The sequence below is a fragment of the Phocoena sinus genome, chromosome 17 (assembly GCF_008692025.1).
Source record: "Phocoena sinus isolate mPhoSin1 chromosome 17, mPhoSin1.pri, whole genome shotgun sequence".
In the NCBI taxonomy this organism is placed as follows: domain Eukaryota; kingdom Metazoa; phylum Chordata; class Mammalia; order Artiodactyla; family Phocoenidae; genus Phocoena; species Phocoena sinus.
The window spans coordinates 60,413,198-60,430,862 of record NC_045779.1 but is presented as its reverse complement, the minus strand read 5'-3'; the positions used below and the strand labels follow the sequence as shown (position 1 = coordinate 60,430,862).

Sequence of the window (17,665 nt, the reverse complement as noted above, 5' to 3'; positions counted from 1 at the left end):
TTTTTTAAATGTATTAATAGTTACCTTTTTAGCACTTCATTTGTTGTATCTGTGTTGTGTATGTGTGTGCTTCATTTATTGTTTTACTCCTTAATAAACTTATTTTAGAACAGCGTCGGATTTAGAGAAAAATCGTAAAGATATACCACACACCACTAATATGGCAAATTTGATACAGCTGGTTAATACTGATACAATATTATTTACTAAAGTTCATACTGTAGTCACTTTTCCTTAGTTTTCTTTTTTTTTCTTTTTAAAATGTCATTTTATTTTTTTTATTGGAGGATAATTGCTTTACAATGTTGTGTTAGTTTCTGCTGTACAACCAAGTGAATCAGCTCTATGTATACCTATATCCCCTCCCTCTTGGACCTCCCTCTCACCCCACTGCCATCCCAACCATCTAGCTGGTCACAGAGCACCGAGCTGAGCTTCCTGTGCGTTATAGCATGTTCCCACGAGCTATCTGTCTTACGCATGGTAGTGTATATATGTCAGTCCTAATCTCCCAATTTGTCCCACCCTCCCCTTCCCCTCTCTGTGTCCACATGTCCATTCTCTACGTCTACGTCTCTATTCCTGCCCTGCTAATAGGTTCATCTGTACCATTTTTCTAGATTCCACATATATGCGTTAATATACGATATCTGTTTTTCTCTTTCTGGCCTACTTCACTCTGTATGATAGACTGCAGGTCCATCCACATCTCTACAAATGACCCAGTTTCATTCTTTTTTATGGCTGAGTAATATTCCACTGTATATATGTACCACACCTTCTTTATCCATTCATCTGTCCTTGGACATTTAGGTTGTTTCCATGTCCTGGCTATTGTAAATAGTGCTGCAATGAACATTGGGGTACACGTGTCCTTCTGAATTATGGTTTCCTTAGAAAGTAAATTTTAACAAATGTGAAGGAAAATGAATCATGGTTATGCATCAGATAACTGCCTTAAAACCTCACCTCTAAACTGATTTTTGTTGTCTGTTTTTAAGAAGAAAGTAGTACAAGTAGGAGCTTTGGTAAAGTCTTATTTTATCAACCTTCCTATAGCTTAACTAAAGATGATATGAGGCACTTGGCACCTAGATGTAAAATACAGTCATATAGCACCACTGCTTTTTGCAGTGAATACATTCTGTGAAAGTCACTATCATTTATGGAAATGTTAATGACCAAAGGTAAGTAGAACTTTTATAAAAATATTCAATGAAAACAGGGTGCAAGTTTACCCCATTCTCCTTTCCTCCTGGGGAAGAGGAAAGGAATCGGGAAGCAAAACAGTACTTCTACAATCCAAAAGTTCACGCTTTACTGGACTCAGTATATGTGCCTGAAAATAGTGTGCAAACCGTATAAAAAGAATTGCCTTTTTTTTTTTTGTGGTAAGCGGGCCTCTCACTGTTGTGGCCTCTCCCGTTGCGGAGCACAGGCTCCGGACGCGCAGGCCCAGTGGCCATGGCTCACAGGCCCAGCCACTCCACGGCATGTGGGATCTTCCCGGACCAGGGCACGAACCCGTGTCCCCAACATCGGCAGGCGGACTCTCAGCCACTGCGCCACCAGGGAAGCCCAAGAATTGCATTTTAAATAGAAAACTAACCCAGGATCCTCAACAGAAAATGTGCTAAATCCTTTTCTAAGATGGAAAAAAACAATCCTTTCTTAACATATCCTTTTTGTAAATTTGCACATTTATATACTGGTTGTTCTTAAACCAGTACCTCGTTATATATCTCTACACTAACCCCCTCCCAATCCCCCTTGTTTTTCGTTTGTTTTGTGGACACACCACTCATAGTGTATTCCTCCAGAATTTTACAACTTGTTAGAAAATGGCCAACTTCACACATAATAAAAGCACAGGGACTAACCTAACTGTAATGAAAATAGGATAGCATGAAACGAGCCTTTCTCTCTTAACGAGAGAATGTTCATTCTGATCTTCTTTTGTTTCTCACACTTTAAGTCATGATCAGAGACGCTACTGAGCACTCTGTACTAGGACTGGTCCTTCTGAAGCCTACCTGATCTGCCACAAAGCACAAGGTTCAGTTCTCTGGGGCTGTAACAGTTTCACCACCCAAAGGAGAGCCTCACAGAGCTGGATGATCAAAATAAGGCCAAGACCTAAGTGGGTGCTGAGCCACAGTTTACTTCAATGAAAGGAACCTCTGGGTAAATATCAGAATCAGAAATCTGTAGGTACAAGTGTTGCAGGGAGACAGTGTCATCAGGATTCAAACAAATAACAAACACATACCACCAACAATAACAAAATCACCAGAAGCAGCTAAAGGTTCCAAGAGGAAAGATTTGAGCCTTTCTCTGATGACACTAGCTGCTATCTACCTCCTCTGCAGCTGCCATGGGCTTCCCCCAGCTGGAGGCCCTGGCATTTGTCCCCTCTTGCCACACCCTAGCAACAGCTGTTATCAGAAAACTGCACAGACGAAAGGATATCTTGTCCCCCACTCCCAGGTGTGTTTTCTTTCTCCATCTCGCCTCTCCTACTCAACCTTAAAAATATTTGGAAAGCTACAGAAAAGTGACTCTTTGTGCAGACGAGAGTAAATTCCTGCTGTCTCTGAACTCTTCCAGTTTGGGGCCATCCCAGCCCTGATGAAAATAGCTCCTGTTGCCCCTGCTGGCACTGCCACGGGAACAGCTGTTTACAAGCAGGCTGTCTGATCCGCTAAGCTCTCTCCCCGCACTCCGTCTCCACTGGTGTTCCCCCAGCATCTAATAATCCATAAAAACGGTCACTGACATAAGCTTCCAAGTTTGGTTAAAGCTGATAATACGGGGACAAGGATCCCAGATCTGGGACCCATCTCTGCTTGGTAGATAATGAGGAAGAGAGAAAAGTGGGATGACTTACTAGGTAGAAAGAGGGTTGATCATTGTTTCCTTTGTCTTTTCCTAATCACTAAACTCATAGACCCCAACCATTTAAGAGCCGCCACCTAATAAAGGGACGTGAGTTCCTGATCCAAATAAATACTAGAAATTCTAGGAGAGGAGAACAATCATCCACCACCTCTCATTCTCTTCTTTTGAGGTGTGTTTATTTAATAACTTACTTTCAGGTTTATTGATTCCAAAGTCGACAGAAGCCAAAACCTAAATATCAGGATTGGCCTTTTAGAAAAGTAACCGCAAACATATTACTCAGAAACAACTAACACTGCACTCATTTCAAAAACAGGTTTACGTCAGGATAAGTGCATGAAGGTGTACAATAATTCCACAATCGTGTACTGAGCACTTACTCAGTGTCTTCCAATTGCATGAGGGTTTTGGCAAGTGACAAAGTACTTTCCCAGGCTCTCTCTCCAGGGGAGAAAGGAGTCTTTACTGAGCTTGCTATGTGCCAGGACTGTGCCTGCTGTCCCCACATCCAGTGTGTGAAGCAGAAAAGATGTTCGTAGGAACAGGGTCTGTATATGAGAAAAGCCTCTGGGGTAAAGACAGCTCATCACTCTACGTGAGGCTTGTCTGCACTGACTCCAAATACAGCCATTTGCCATTTCCTAAAGTTCTCCCTTTTTCATCTGAACAGGTGGTAATTTCCCAAGGCCAGGATATCCTCTCTGCTTATTAGAAGAATAAAAGCATATTCCTCCTGCCTGGATCCCTACATTTCAGTAGTAGCATCTGGGCAGTAGCTTTCCCTCTATTCCCTTTGGTTACAATGGTTACTTCCATATTAACGGACACCAGTAGGGGCTACCCCCTAAGGCATTCTCTAAGCCAATTTTGAAGTTCCTTAAGTTCAAAGTGCAATAAAACAAACTACAGTTGACCCTTGAACAACTGGGATTTGAACTGCTCAGGTCCACTTATACTTGGATTTTTTCAATATAAATACTACAGTACTACATATTTCATGATTGGTTGGATCTGTGGATGGGGAACCAGGGATACAGAGAACGTCTGACTATAAAGTCATACTCGGATCTTCAACTGTGCAGAGGGCGGGTGCTGTAACCCGCGCATTGTTCAGGGGTCAGTTGTATTTCTCCTTGTTCTTTTCTGTATCTCTAAATTCCATATCTCATATTTACTTTATTGTAGATTGGCCTTTGGTTCCAGAAGCTGACTTTTACCTTCTATCTGCATACTGCATTAATATTGGCAAAGCAAATTCAGAAAAGCAACTCAATATTGATTTAACATGTTTTTATGAAAAAGGCAATAGCAAGGCTGTAAGAGTCTGGAAAGGCAGTCTGGTGTAGCAAAAAGGCAATACATCAAACAATTTGAAAGAACTGCAATTTCCTACAACTTAGCTAAAACTCATTGCCTCGTAAATTGCTTTTAGGGACCCAGCTTTAATGACTGGATAAGACTGTTGTAATTAGCATATTTAGTCTAGGTAGATGAGCATAACTGAAAAGCTTGAGGTGTTTTCTCTCTTAATTAAGCATTCCTCATTACATTCTTAATTCTCCCCCTACCCCACTCCCATCCTCACAGCTGGCAAAATAGTGAACTGTAATTTATCTTCCCATTAAAATGATTACAAATTCAGAATGCGTGGAGTTCAAATTAAGTTTTCAAAACCATATGGCAAGGGAGACCCACTTTAAAAGTTAACGGAGAAACTGACCATTCTATCTTGCAAAAACATAAACACCTCTAGAAATTAATTAGCTTTTTCCGACAGAAGGGAAAAATCATTTGTCTACTTGCTTGTTTGCAAAAGTTCTCATACCAGAATATCACAGTCTTATATATATGATCCTGTTTTACATTGGTCTTACCCTGACACTTCTTAACCCTCTAAATTGTAATCTAGCATTTTGCTTAAGAGCAAGAACTCTCAGCCCTAGCACTTTCTGGCTGAAAAATCTATGGCCAGTTAGCTTACATACTTCGTTCCTCAGTTTTCCCATCTGTAAAATGAGGATAACAAGTATATCTTCTACACAGAGTAGCTTACAAAGCTTAAAGGCATATATATGCTTTTGATAATATATATTAATATATATATTTCTAATAATATATATAAGCACTTGGAAGTGTCTCTGGCAGGTAATATATGCCATATAGGTATTATTGTTATTATTATCATGCCTACCATTACCACAGAGAGAACAGTGATATTCATTGGCCTTCTTTATTTAAATGCTCTATTATAAACCACTTTCTTGCTAAGTATCTCTGGGATTAATCTATAGAAGAAACAGAAGGTGGATTTTGGATGCTGTAATTAGAATGTCAGTTATGATTGCATGACAAATCTCAAGATAAAAGATTTATATATAAAACATAAAAATAAATAATGATTTAAAAAGTCATCGTATGAAACCTCACTAATACGAAGGATTATTATATGGTTAATTATCTTCAAATCAGGAATGTTCTGAGACAATTTTCTGGACTATTTATGGTATATTTTCTCTGTGCTGTATCAAGAATGATACTATAAAAAGATATACATAAAATATCAGTCCCATCTGGCGTGGTAGTCATGTGTTATCAAGTTAATGATAAAATTCATCACATTCTTTGGCCAATCCAAAAAGAAAGCATAAAGTTTATTTTAAAAGTTTTACTATTTTGTCTTTCATCACTCTAATGTGTCATCCAAATGCATTTTTGTAGTAGTTTTACTGAGATATAATTCACACACCACATAATTCACCCATTTGCTGTATATAATTCAATGGTTTTTAAGCATATCCACAGAATTATGATATCATCACCACAATCAAGTTTAGAACATTTTCATCATCCCCAAAAGAAACTCTACACCCATCAGCAATCACCCTCCATTCCCCTCCCCACTGCCACTGGCAACCACTTTCTGTCTCCACAGATTTGCCTATTCTGGACGTTTCATATAAATGGAGTCATATTGGGTTGGCCAAAAAGTTGTTCGGGTTTTTCCATAACATGGAAAACCTGAACGAACTTTTTGGCCAACCTCCTAATATATGTCTTTTTGTGTCTGCCTTCTTTCACTCAGTATCATGTTTTCAAGGTGCATCCATGTTGTAGTATATATCAGTACTTTATTCCTTTTTATTGCTGAATAATACTCCCTTGTATGAATAGACCACACATTATTTACCCATTCATCAGCTGGTGGGCATTTGAGTTGGTTCTGGTTTTGGCTATTATATAAAATGCTGCTGTGAAAATTTGTGTACGAATTTTTATGTAGACATATGTTTTTGTTTCTCTTGAATACATACCTAGGAGTAAAACTGCTGGGTCGCATGGTAATTCTATGTTTAGTCTTTGAGGAAATACCAGAATGATTTCCAAAGTGGCTGCATCATTTTACCTTTCCACCAGCAGTGTATAAGCGTTCCAGTTTCCCTGCATCCTTGCCAACAGTTCTCATTATCTGTCTTTTTGATTATAGCCATCCTGGGGATGTGAAGTGGTATCCAAATGCAGTTTTAAGATAGAAAGACACTCAGATACATTGAGCAAGGAAGTAAAATCTTTTACGACAAGGGAAAGCACAAAGAGATTAGGAAAAGGATCCTGCAGTCAGGCTGGAGAAGAAAGCAAGAGATGTTTTTAAATGTTACTCAATTTCATATCCTTATGCAACCAGCTGCCCTTACCAAAGTGTCAGGATTACAGAGCCAACCCCCAATTTCACATCTGGAGTTTATAATAATCATAGCAACAACTACTCTTGATTTATTGATTTATGTTACAAAGTTCCTTCCCATGTTATACCCCACTTGCTCCAACACCACAGATCCTACATGGGAGGATATTATTATTCCCATTCTGCAGGCACAGTCGCTGAGGCCCAGAGTGGCTAACTGACTTGCCCAAGCAAAAGTAGTTCAAAACAAATACATCCATCCATATATACATCCATAAATAAATATTAAATTAATAAAACTCACAGAGCTGGACCTGGAAGCCAAATTTTGTATTTCAAATCCCAATCCTGGCATCTCCTTTCCTTACCACCTTCATTCACCTCATCTTTGATGACCCAGAAAGCAATGCAAAGGAAAGAGAAGGCAGAGAGGAGGAATTGTCTGTGTGTCTGTGAGTGTCTGAGTGAGTGTGTGTGTGTGTATAGCAATTAGAGGCAGGAGGCCTGCACATCACAAAGTCCCCACAATCCACCTGTGAGAAAGCAGTTAGGGATGTGAAATCATGTTGTGACAGTGACAGCCAGGAGGGCTGCATCCCTACTCCTTTATGAGAGGTTCTTCCAGTAACCAAGAAGCTAGTGGCATACATGGCCACTTAAATCCCTAAATTCTGAATATTACATCATCTGTATTTACAACAGTATATTTAATTACATACACTAGTTATTCAAATATTCGAGTAATCACTATGTACTCTGTAGTCAGCACAGTGCAAAGATGGTAGAGATTTTTAAAAAGCAATGATGAAAAAAAAAAAAAGCAATGATGACAGTTCCCCAAAGTAAAATTAACTAACATTTACTAAGCCTTTTACATGTAGCACCTCCTCATTTAATCCTCACAAAATTCCTGCAAGAGAAGTAAAACGGAGGCACAGAGAAGTTAAGTAAATTGTCCGCAAGTCACAGGACTAATAAATGGTGGAGACAGACTAAGAACCCAGGCAGCCCGTGTTCTTAACCACCAACCAATCCTTTCTGCTAGATCTTGCTCAGCTGGAAGTCACCTGTGGTGACACACAGAGACCAATAACACTCGTTAATTCCAACAACCATTTGTTGAATGCTCTTCAATACATGAAGCCCAGGGGAAAACTCTCACAACAACCATATGAAGTGCTATCTTCATTGCCTTTCTACAGATGAGGAAACAGGCTCAGAGAAGTGAATTAACTTGTCCAAAGTCACAGAACTATAATAACTAAGGCTGGCATGGTGCATATTATATCCCAGGCACTGATCTAAGCACTAACTCATCTAATTAATCCTCATACAATACAGAGGTAGGCTCCATTATTACCCATCGTTCTTAAGTAACTTGCCCAAGGTCCCACACTAGTAAGTAGCAAACCCAGATTCACTCTGGTTTTAAAGTCCTCCTCAAAACAACTTAATGTTAACTCTTGGCAACAAAGTGGCTGAGCAGAAATTCAAACCCAGGTCTATATAACCCGAGTGCGAGACAGCCCACTATCTTCTCACCGACACACTAAGCCTAGTCCTCAAACTTGCTGCCGTGCAGAGGGGTGCCTGGGAAGAGGAGAAGTGCTCTGGGGACTTCCCCAACCAAGGAAGGGGTATTTAAGCATCTCGAAGGAGAAAGTGCTTTCTGGACAAACAGAGGCACCCTGCAGTTTATCATTTTAAAGGAAGTGAAACGTACCCAATTGAAGAGCAGATAAATTATTAAAGTGTTTCAAGGTGAATCAGAAAAGCTTTATTTTGATTTTTTTCAGTTAGAAAATCTCTTGATGGAAAATCTTTTATTCCCTTTAATTCTGACTATACATTAAAAAAATCACCAAGGGATAGAAATGCGCAATTTGCCTCTTGTAACTTTAAACTCAATTAATTCTGACCTCCAATATTTACTTTCTCAATCTAAGGGCAGCAAGCAGGGTGGTTACCAAACCTTTAGGGATCGTTGCAAGAGTCTCTCTCCTTCGGGTCCTGAAACACAGCATTTTAGAAACCAAAACAAGCCTGGAGATTCAGGCCAAGAACTAGAAGTAAGAGACAAGCGCACCGTTCCAATGGGACAGGGGCCGGCATGCAAGTTTTGGCTCAACCACTGTAAAGCCAAGGGGTTTTTCCCCCTGGCAAACTGATTAATGACCACAAGACGGGCAGCTGCGGAACCGGTCATACCATAAGGAGAATTCTCAAACATGAATCCAAGAAGGACCAGAATGGGATGGAAATGATAAAGTGGGCGGGAGGGGGTCCTGAATCTGGGGGTAACTGCCTGTCCTGGACGCAGTGACACACATCAAGTCCCAATTCTTGCAGCAGCCGGGGGCCAATGGACCCTGCTGCCTAAAATGTGCGCGCTGGGGGAGCTGGCAGCAGGGCAGCGGGACAAGGTGCCTCCACGCCCCCTTGCGGACCCAAATAATGACGGGTGAGTATGTGCCAATTAAGTGATAGGTACAGTGTTTCAGAAAAGTTCTCAGTTTAGCCCCCACCACAACCATTCAAGGAAGTTGCCGTGATCAGCCCCATTTTACAGATGAAAATACTGAGGCTCAGGGGAGTGAAGCCAGATTTGCAAGCCAAAAGTAAAACCTTAAGTGAAAGGGATTTGGTCTGGCTGGGGTTGGGGCCGGCGGGGGGCCCTTCACCTGCTCTCGCTCTCTGAGCGGAGGAGGAGCTAGCTGTCAGCCAGGAGGCCTGGCAGCTCCCGGGTGCCCGGGCAAAGAGGGCGCGCGCGGTCGGCAGCAACGCGTCTACGGGGCGCAGGGCTGCAGCTGCTGGGCGAGGGCGCAGCAAGCACCGCGCGCCCGCCCGCGTCCGCCTCGGGAGCCCGGCGCCAGTCCGGAGTCCTCAGGGCGCCGGGCTGCAGCAGCTAAACGGCGGCGCGGCGCGGACGGTCGACGCGTCCGCAGGCGTCCCGGAGCGCCGCGCTAGTCGCTAGCCACGAGCCACGGCGCGCACGCGCGCGCGCGCGACTGCCACGGACACTGGCTGGCAGTGCCACCGCTAGCCTCCCCCGGCACTGCCCCTCATCTTACCGTAGCTGCTCTCCGGTGACCAGGACCTCAGCCATGCGCTCCAGCTCCCTTTGCTGCGCCCCGCCACTCCCGCTGGTGCTGCTGCCGCTGCCACCGCTGCCAGCGCTGTTGCCCTCCTCCATGGTCGGGGCTGCGCCTCTACCTCTGTCTTCGCGGTCCGCCGCGGGTTCGGGTATTAAATCAGCCTGCCCTCACTGAGGCCTCCCCCGCCATCTTTGTTAGGGGCCGTCCCGTAGTTCAGACGCGATTGGCTGGAGAGGGAATCCCTTGTGGGTAGGCTGAGGCGCTCGGCGAGTCCGCCCCAGTAACTCCAGCTTGGGGGCGTGGCTGGAGCCCCGCGTGGTCGGGGGCGGGGCCGAGAGAGAAAAATATCAACATCTGGGCTGGGGGCGGTTCTGCGCTAATTGTGCTGTTTGAGGTCGAGTTCGTTGTGGACCTCTTCCATTACCCACAAAGCTCATGCTGTGGGATCCTGGGGACGGGCGGGGAGGTTACTAGACACGTGTGGAGGCGTTTTTATGATACTGTCCATGTCCCAAATTACCAGAGAGTGAAAATAATAATTTAGCTAAATAGTGAACAATGAAGGCTGTACATGTCATCGCAGGGCTTAAAAAAATTAAAGCAACCTCCTCACCAAAGACAGCTTACTTACCTTACGGTGTAGTCAATAAAGAACGCTGGCCTGGGAATCAGACAGACCTGGGATCCAGCTCCACACCTATAATTTTGTAACTAAATGTGCTTAATCCCCAGTTTCTTCCTTTACAAAAAAAAAATAATTGTGGCTATCATCTGTTGACATTCTGCTGCATTAAAGACGCTTCAGGTAGCTGTTACCGTCTTTAACTGCAACAAATTATAAAATGAGTATTGTCCTCGTTTTACTCAGGAAGCAGGCCCGGAGAGATGGGGTAACTTGATCCAAATTCTGCATAAAGTAGGAAAATCGTTTAACAGAAGTAGAGGTCCCGGAGATAACAAGATTAACTGGCTGTTGCTCATGTTTTAATTCTGTAATCATTACATAGACTATCAAAAGTTTGCATGGGGGGGCTTCCCTGGTGGCGCAGTGGTTGAGGGTCCGCCTGCCGATGCAGGGGACGTAAGTTCGTGCCCCGGTCCGGGAGGATCCCGCGTGCCGCGGGGCGGCTGGGCCCGTGAGCCATGGCCGCTGGGCCTGCGCATCCGGAGCCTGTGCTCTGCAACGGGAGAGGCCACAGCAGTGAGAGGCCCGCGTACCGCAAAAAAAAAAAAGTTTGCATGGGCTTCAAGCTCAAAAATGAAGTTTCTATCATGATTCTGTCCTTTACCAACTTTGCAAACTTATGCTAGTTACTTTTCTGGGCCTCAATTTCCTATCGATAAAACAGGAATAATTCCTACTTTATAGGGATGTTGTGTGGCTTAAATGAAATAACATTACGTAAAATTTCCAAGTACATGCTATGTATTCAATAGATGTTCTCTTTAATATCATTACTGCTTTTAATACGAAGAAGAAGAGAAAGAAGGAAAAAAAGAAATTCTTGCCAGATACTTTGCATTATGAGTTTTTGATGCTAGACAAAACACTTTTCCTCGAGTTATCTCTAATGAATTTTTTATTATTAATAGGCCTTCAGAATGAAGAAAAGAGAAGTGCAGACCTAGCCCCACTAAATCTCTTTGATTTAATGGTTTTAAGCTTTTTGAAAGTGCAAAATGAAAAAAATTTTACCTATTCCTAATTATCCATTGTTCAAGCAACATTTAGTTTTATCCAAAAGCTCTATCTACATATTGTAAATCGTATCACTATTATGATTGTGTTCTGGTTTTTCTCCCTTTAAATCTAGTCATGTGTGGTTTGAATTCAGACAGATTCCTTTACCTGAAAAATAAAAATGAAAAAAATTTTTTTTGTAAAATACTTTCTTGTTTAATAGTTTCTGATAAAAAGTTCAAGATCAAAAACTTTTATCATACAAGTTTATGATAAAAAAAAAGCCTATTAAAAAAAGCACCTTAACATAAGGGGAAAAAAATCAAGTCAGTAACATACCTGATACAACTACTCCAGTGAGAGATAGTGCAGAATTTATTTTTCATGCTTGATGAGAAGGTTGTGTGTGTGTGTGTGTGTGTGTGTGTGTGTATAGATGTGAACAGGAAATGGGGAATTGGCATGCTATTATTGTTTTAACCTTTCTTTTGACATATGAGACACACCATGTTCCACTGGGTTAGAAGACAGCCCCTTTTTCCTAACTTAGGGAAACGTTAGTGAACTGACTCTTGAGGACATGTGAGCATAAATACCAGGACTCTGAGCTCTGGAGCAACTGGTCCCAGAATAAAGTGGGATCTATAGGTATTGCTAGATGAGAGAAGGCTGCTGAAATGGCAATTAATACAAGATCTTCAAAGGGCTAAAAATTCTAGCAGATTTTGGTTTGACTCCTGGCTCCATTAGAGAAAGTTCATTATCTTTTCTATGATTTTTCCCTTCTTTGTAAAATCAGGATCATACCACCAATCCCATTGGGTTGTTGCGAGGATTAAATAAAATTGAATAAGCCCACTTATCATAGGTAGAAACTATTAAATGTGAGGCTTCTCCTCCAGCGCACCCTACTCACCTGCTTCACGCCTTCTGGCCATTTTGTTGTTCTGGAGCCAGTGCTTCTCAAACTCTTGGTAGATAAGGATCAAATGTGTGTGCTTGCACAGGTGTGTGCCTATGTGTGTTTTCAATCCACTGAAGACTGACACTTTGGTAAAATACAGTAAAAAAGAAATTTAAAAAAAATACAAAGAACAAGCCCCAATTTTTTATTGTTGTGGTCAACAGACAGAAAATTGTCAAATTTCTATAAACCTTTATAAATGATTTCTCTCAATATCTGTATGTCTCAGTGTCTCTCAATACAGGTAATGGTTACCAGCTGGCCGACCACGCTTTGAATAGTTCTGGAAAAGGGTGAGCAGCAATGTGAGAAGATGAACTTGATTAAAACCTGTGAAAGAATACTGTCAACTATGAAGCTTAATAGCATGTTAGCTATCATCACTGTTATTGCCTCTTCGTACATACCTGTATTATTCCCACCTGATCTTAAAGACAACTCAAACCCCACCTTCTCTGTGCTATCTCCTTGCACTCCCCAAAGTGGCGTGTTGCTCTTGTCTACACATTCTCATAGTATTTGAAGACGTACGTTATTCTTAACCATTAATGGAAGTCTGGAATCTCCAGCTGCCATAATTTTTATTCTCCTTTTGTGAATGGAAGCAGATTGATGGTTTAGCAACATCCTGTCCAGATATTTCTGTTGATCATTTAAGAAGGGAACTTGTCTTTAAAAATTAAATGTAAAGATAGAGAAAAATTAAGTATTCACGTGTTCATTACTTGCACCCATTTTCAACATTTTTGTCACCTTTTTGTAGCGATAGAAATAAAACATTACAAATAAATTTGAGGTCCTCCAGTCCCAGCCCTGCTCACTCCCAAGTTCTTAATACTGTAGTGTCAAAAATACTTAATCTTTGGTATATGCTACCACCTAGTGGTCCATTTTGCAATGACACTAAATGATACTGGGTCTCCTGCAGGAAAAGGGCCACGCTCAGGAAGGCTTCGGGGAAATTTGGATGGGGTTGGGGAGGAGAGTGTAGTTTGTCTCCTTATTGGGCGTGTTCCTGGCTTTTAGTGAGCATGGACTAGGGATACTAGGTATTCTCATTTTCTTGAGACAACACCTCACAAAGAAGAAATGAATTGTCCTAAACCCTGAATGTTTTTCCTATGTCCTGTGGGATCTTCAAGTGTAAGAAAAACCTGTTTGCAGTTAACTGAGCTTTAACCTAATTTGGTTTTACATAGAAACACAAGATATTTAAAAATTTTTTAAATGTAATCTTGAATTGTCCATGGATGCAATTATTGTGTACATCAAGAAAAATTTGTATTTTGTTCTGTTCAGAACTTTACCAAAAAAGGTTCATCATTGTATAACATTGCTTCACCCACCATTTGTGTGGTACCGTGAGAACAACACACCTTTTTCAGTGCATTTGTTAGATATTGCATGCCTGTGTGTGTATTTGCATAGGAATATATTAAGCCAAATTGTAAAATACCAAATATAAAAAAGAAGTGATGGCAATATTCAGTTAAATATTGTCTTAATTCTGTTATTCTAAAATTATTCATTAGTTATAAATATCTGATGACCACTCTAGGCCTTCTACTAGACTCATTTGAATATTAAAATCCACATTATTTTGTTATATGTGATTTTCCTTTTCTATTTTTTCCCTATATTTCAGCATAAGGGCATCATATTGATTTTCTTTTAAATAATGCACCTAGAAAGCTTATGTTCTCTATGAATTTAATGACAAGAAAATAAAGTGAGCATCACATACTATCTATTATTTTTAAAGGGGACATTGAGTTAGATGGGATTGAGAATTTTTTAATGGAATAACAATGTTATATTTATTGAGCTCTTTCTCTGTGACTGGCCATGCCCAAAGGGTTATACATGTGTTAAACAATTATTCCTCAAAATAACCTTGTGAGTTGGCCACTTTTTCTTTCTTTCTTTTTTGTTGTTGTTGTTGAAGTATTGTTAATTTACAATATTGTGTTAGTTTCTGGTGTACAGCAAAGTGATTCAGTTATACATGTGTATATTCTTTTTCCTATTCTTTTCCATTATAGTTTGTTACAAGATATTGAATATAGCTCCCTGTGCTATACAGTAGGACCTTGTTGTTTATCTATTTTGTGTATAGTATCAATAGTTTGTGTCTGCTAATCACAAACTCCTAATTTATCCCTCCCCCAATTCCCCTTTCGTAACCATAAATTCTTATTCTCTGTCTGTGATCTGTTTCTGTTTTGTAAACATATTCATTTGTATCACTTCTGTTTTTTCGGCTGTGCCGTGCAGCTTGTGGGATCTCAGTTCCCCAACCAGGGATCTAACCCGGGCCGTCAGCAGTGAGAGCACAGAGTCCTAACCGCTGGACCACCAGGGAATTCCCTGTAACACCTTTTAGATTCCACATATAAGTGATATCATATGATATTTGTCTTTCTCTCTCTGACTTACTTCATTCAGTATGATAATCTCTAGATCCATCCACATTGCTGCAAATGACATTATTTCATTCTTTCTTATGGCTGAGTAGTATTCCATTGTGTATATATATATATATATATATATATATATATATATATATATACACCATGTCTTCTTTATCCATGGTTGCTTCCATGTCTTGGCTATTGTAAACAGTGCTGCTATGAACATTTGGGTGCATGTATCTTTTCAAATTAGAGTTTTCTCTGGATATATATTGTAGTTTGTATCTGCTAATCCCAAACTCCTAATTTATCCCTCCCCCCCGCTTCCCTTTTGGTAATAATAGGTTTGTTTTCTATGTCTATGAGTCTGTTTCTATTTTGTAAATAAGCTCATTTGTAAACTTTTTAAATTGTGGAGTAATATTTCATTGTATATATACACCACATCTTCTTTTGTTGATGGACACTTAGGTTGCTTCCAAGTCTTGGCAATTATAAATAATGCTGCTATGAACATTGGGGTGCATTTATCTTATTGAATTATGTTTTTCTCCAGATATATGCCTAAGAGTGGGATTGCTGGATCATATGGTAAGTCTATTTTTAGTTTTTTGAGGAACCTCCATATTGATTTCCACAGTGGCTGCACCAACTTACATTCCCACCAACAGTGTAGGAGGGTTCCGTTTTCAAGGATGTATATTTTAATCCCTATGATAATTACTTAAAAATTGCAAAGAGAAAGGACTAAAAGATCAATTGATAAATTATAATGACATTCTTTTTTAAAAATTCAAGTAATACACAGGAGGGCAGAAAAGGAAGGAAAGAATTTTAAAAAGGTGGGGAAAAACCCCAAATAAAAAAGTAGCAATTTCACTAGGAAAGACCAGGTGCTAGGCCACAAAACAAGTCTCAATAAAATTAAAATAAATGAAATCATATAGAGTATGTTCTCCATGTATAAGCCATACCCTAATGAATGACATTAAGTTAAAAATTAATAAATATCTAGGAAATCACAAATATCTGGAAGTACAGTCTACTCCTAAACAATTCATGGGTCAAAGAAGTAATCACAAAGAAAATTAGAAAATATTTCAAGCTGTGTGATAATGAAAGATAACTTTTCAAAATTTGTGTGATACAGCTAAAGCAGAGCTTTGAGAAAAATTTATAAACACATTTTTAACTGTTTATATTAGAAAAAAGAAAGGTCTAAAATCAATGATAAGAACCTAGAAAAAGAAGAGTAAAGCAAACCCCAAGTAAATAGAAGTTAATATTTCATAAATATTCCTTCTCCTTTTTCCAGTGGGCATAAGGAAACTTTTGGGGGTACAGAGAATGTTCTGCATTTTGATTGTGGTGGTGGTGTCACCAGTGTATAAATTTGTTAAATCCTTAAATTGTACGATTTAAATGCATGCAATTTATTTTACTTAAATCGTATCTCAATAAAGTTGATTTAAAAACAAAGGAGTCCTGAGGCAGCAGTGCCTCCTGTAAATTAAGGGAATAGCAGGGGCACCTGGGTGAGGGGGTGGGGAGGGGATGAAGATTGTATAAGGTCTTATGGGCCTTGATAAGGACTTTGAGGCTGTGGACACAGAAAAATTAAGATCAATAAGACAAAGTGCATTGCTCACCACCCAGCTCTATAAGGGTAAAGTCATAACCCACTGCCATTGACCACCGCCAGTGCACCCTGAAAGGAATTCAGGATGAAAAACAAGATGAGGCATTCTATGCTTTGGATGAGCAGGCCCTTAGATAGATGCATATCTCAGTAAGAATTTCAATGATGCTAGATTATTGCATCTTCCCATACACAGAAAAGCAGTAAAATCATTAACTAGAGATATCAGCAGTCATCTTTTACCAAGATGTATAATTGACTGCACATATTTCCTAGCCAAAAATCGTGTATAAACTGGTTTTTCCCCTACCTCTTCAGAGTTGTGTGGTTGTCTCCAGGCTCTAGTTCTCATTAAGATCCTGAATAAAACTGAAATTCACAACTCTTTCATTGTGTATTTTTCTTTAAGTTGTCAGAATTTATTCTGAAAGTGATCAGAATCCTTTGGTGGATTTTGAACAGAGGAACGCTGTGACCTGACTTACGTTATTGCAAGGACTGCAGAGATAATGTATACAGGATACACACCTGAGTGCTTGACTCAGTAAATATTTAATAGATATGTCTTCTCTTTTCTAAGGCAATGGAGAACAAAACGGCAAAGCGGGCTACTCTGTGAAACGTGAAACACTACCACCATCTAGTGGGGAAAATCCTGTTCTACAAGCAAAGCCTAAAAAGTTTAATTAATAAAGGATATGAAGTTAAAATCTAAACTACTGTATTTCCCACAGAATGAAATAAATCTTGCTGTGAATCAGCACTTCCTTACCTGAAGTGATTTTAAGTAAATACAAGGTAATGTGGTTTCCAAGACACTATTCTGTTTTTCCTACCATGTGCAATTCTTTCCTCCAGGGAGGTATTTCTTTCAAGGCTTCCACCTCCACTGTTTGGTGAGATTTCATCTTTAGTCCAGTTTTTAGTTGTACATAACACTCTTGCTGGGTGATCTTGTTACCACACCAGACTTGGGTCTGCTTGCCTGATGTGCAGCAAAGCCAATCTACTGACACCAGGTTGTGGTGAAGAAAAGTGAAACCAAGCAGGACCCTGTGGGACTCCTGGGCACAGAAGCCTTTCAAACAGTTGCTAATCAGGGAAGGGAAGGGATGCAGAGACAAGGGAGGAGAGCCAAGAAACAATAGTGCAGCTTTGGGGCAGGGTCCTGGCTCCCCTTCAAGGGAATACACACAATATCTTTGAGCTCTTTTACAGAACTAAAATCCCCAACAAATGGAAGATGTTAGCATTCTTCATTCCAGAGAAGGTCACAGTTTGATATCCTCGAGAAG

At 40.3% G+C, this 17,665-nt stretch overlaps 1 protein-coding gene across 3 annotated transcripts in view; it reads right to left on the bottom strand.

Moving 5' to 3' along the window:
- DEPTOR (DEP domain containing MTOR interacting protein) overlaps positions 1 to 9,865 on the bottom strand; it is a 145,926-nt gene extending 136,061 nt beyond the window's left edge. For 2 of the 3 annotated variants that reach the window (XR_004346516.1, XM_032610323.1), the window contains exon 1: positions 9,652 to 9,851. Coding sequence is in view for 2 of the 3 variants with exons in the window: in XM_032610323.1 (XP_032466214.1) it covers positions 9,652 to 9,773 (122 nt within the window). In the remaining variant the exon portion in view is untranslated. Of the gene's footprint in view, positions 1 to 9,651 lie in introns of all 3 variants that reach the window. The other variant, XM_032610322.1, reaches the window with a different exon arrangement.
- Between the last annotated feature and the right edge of the window lie 7,800 nt (positions 9,866 to 17,665).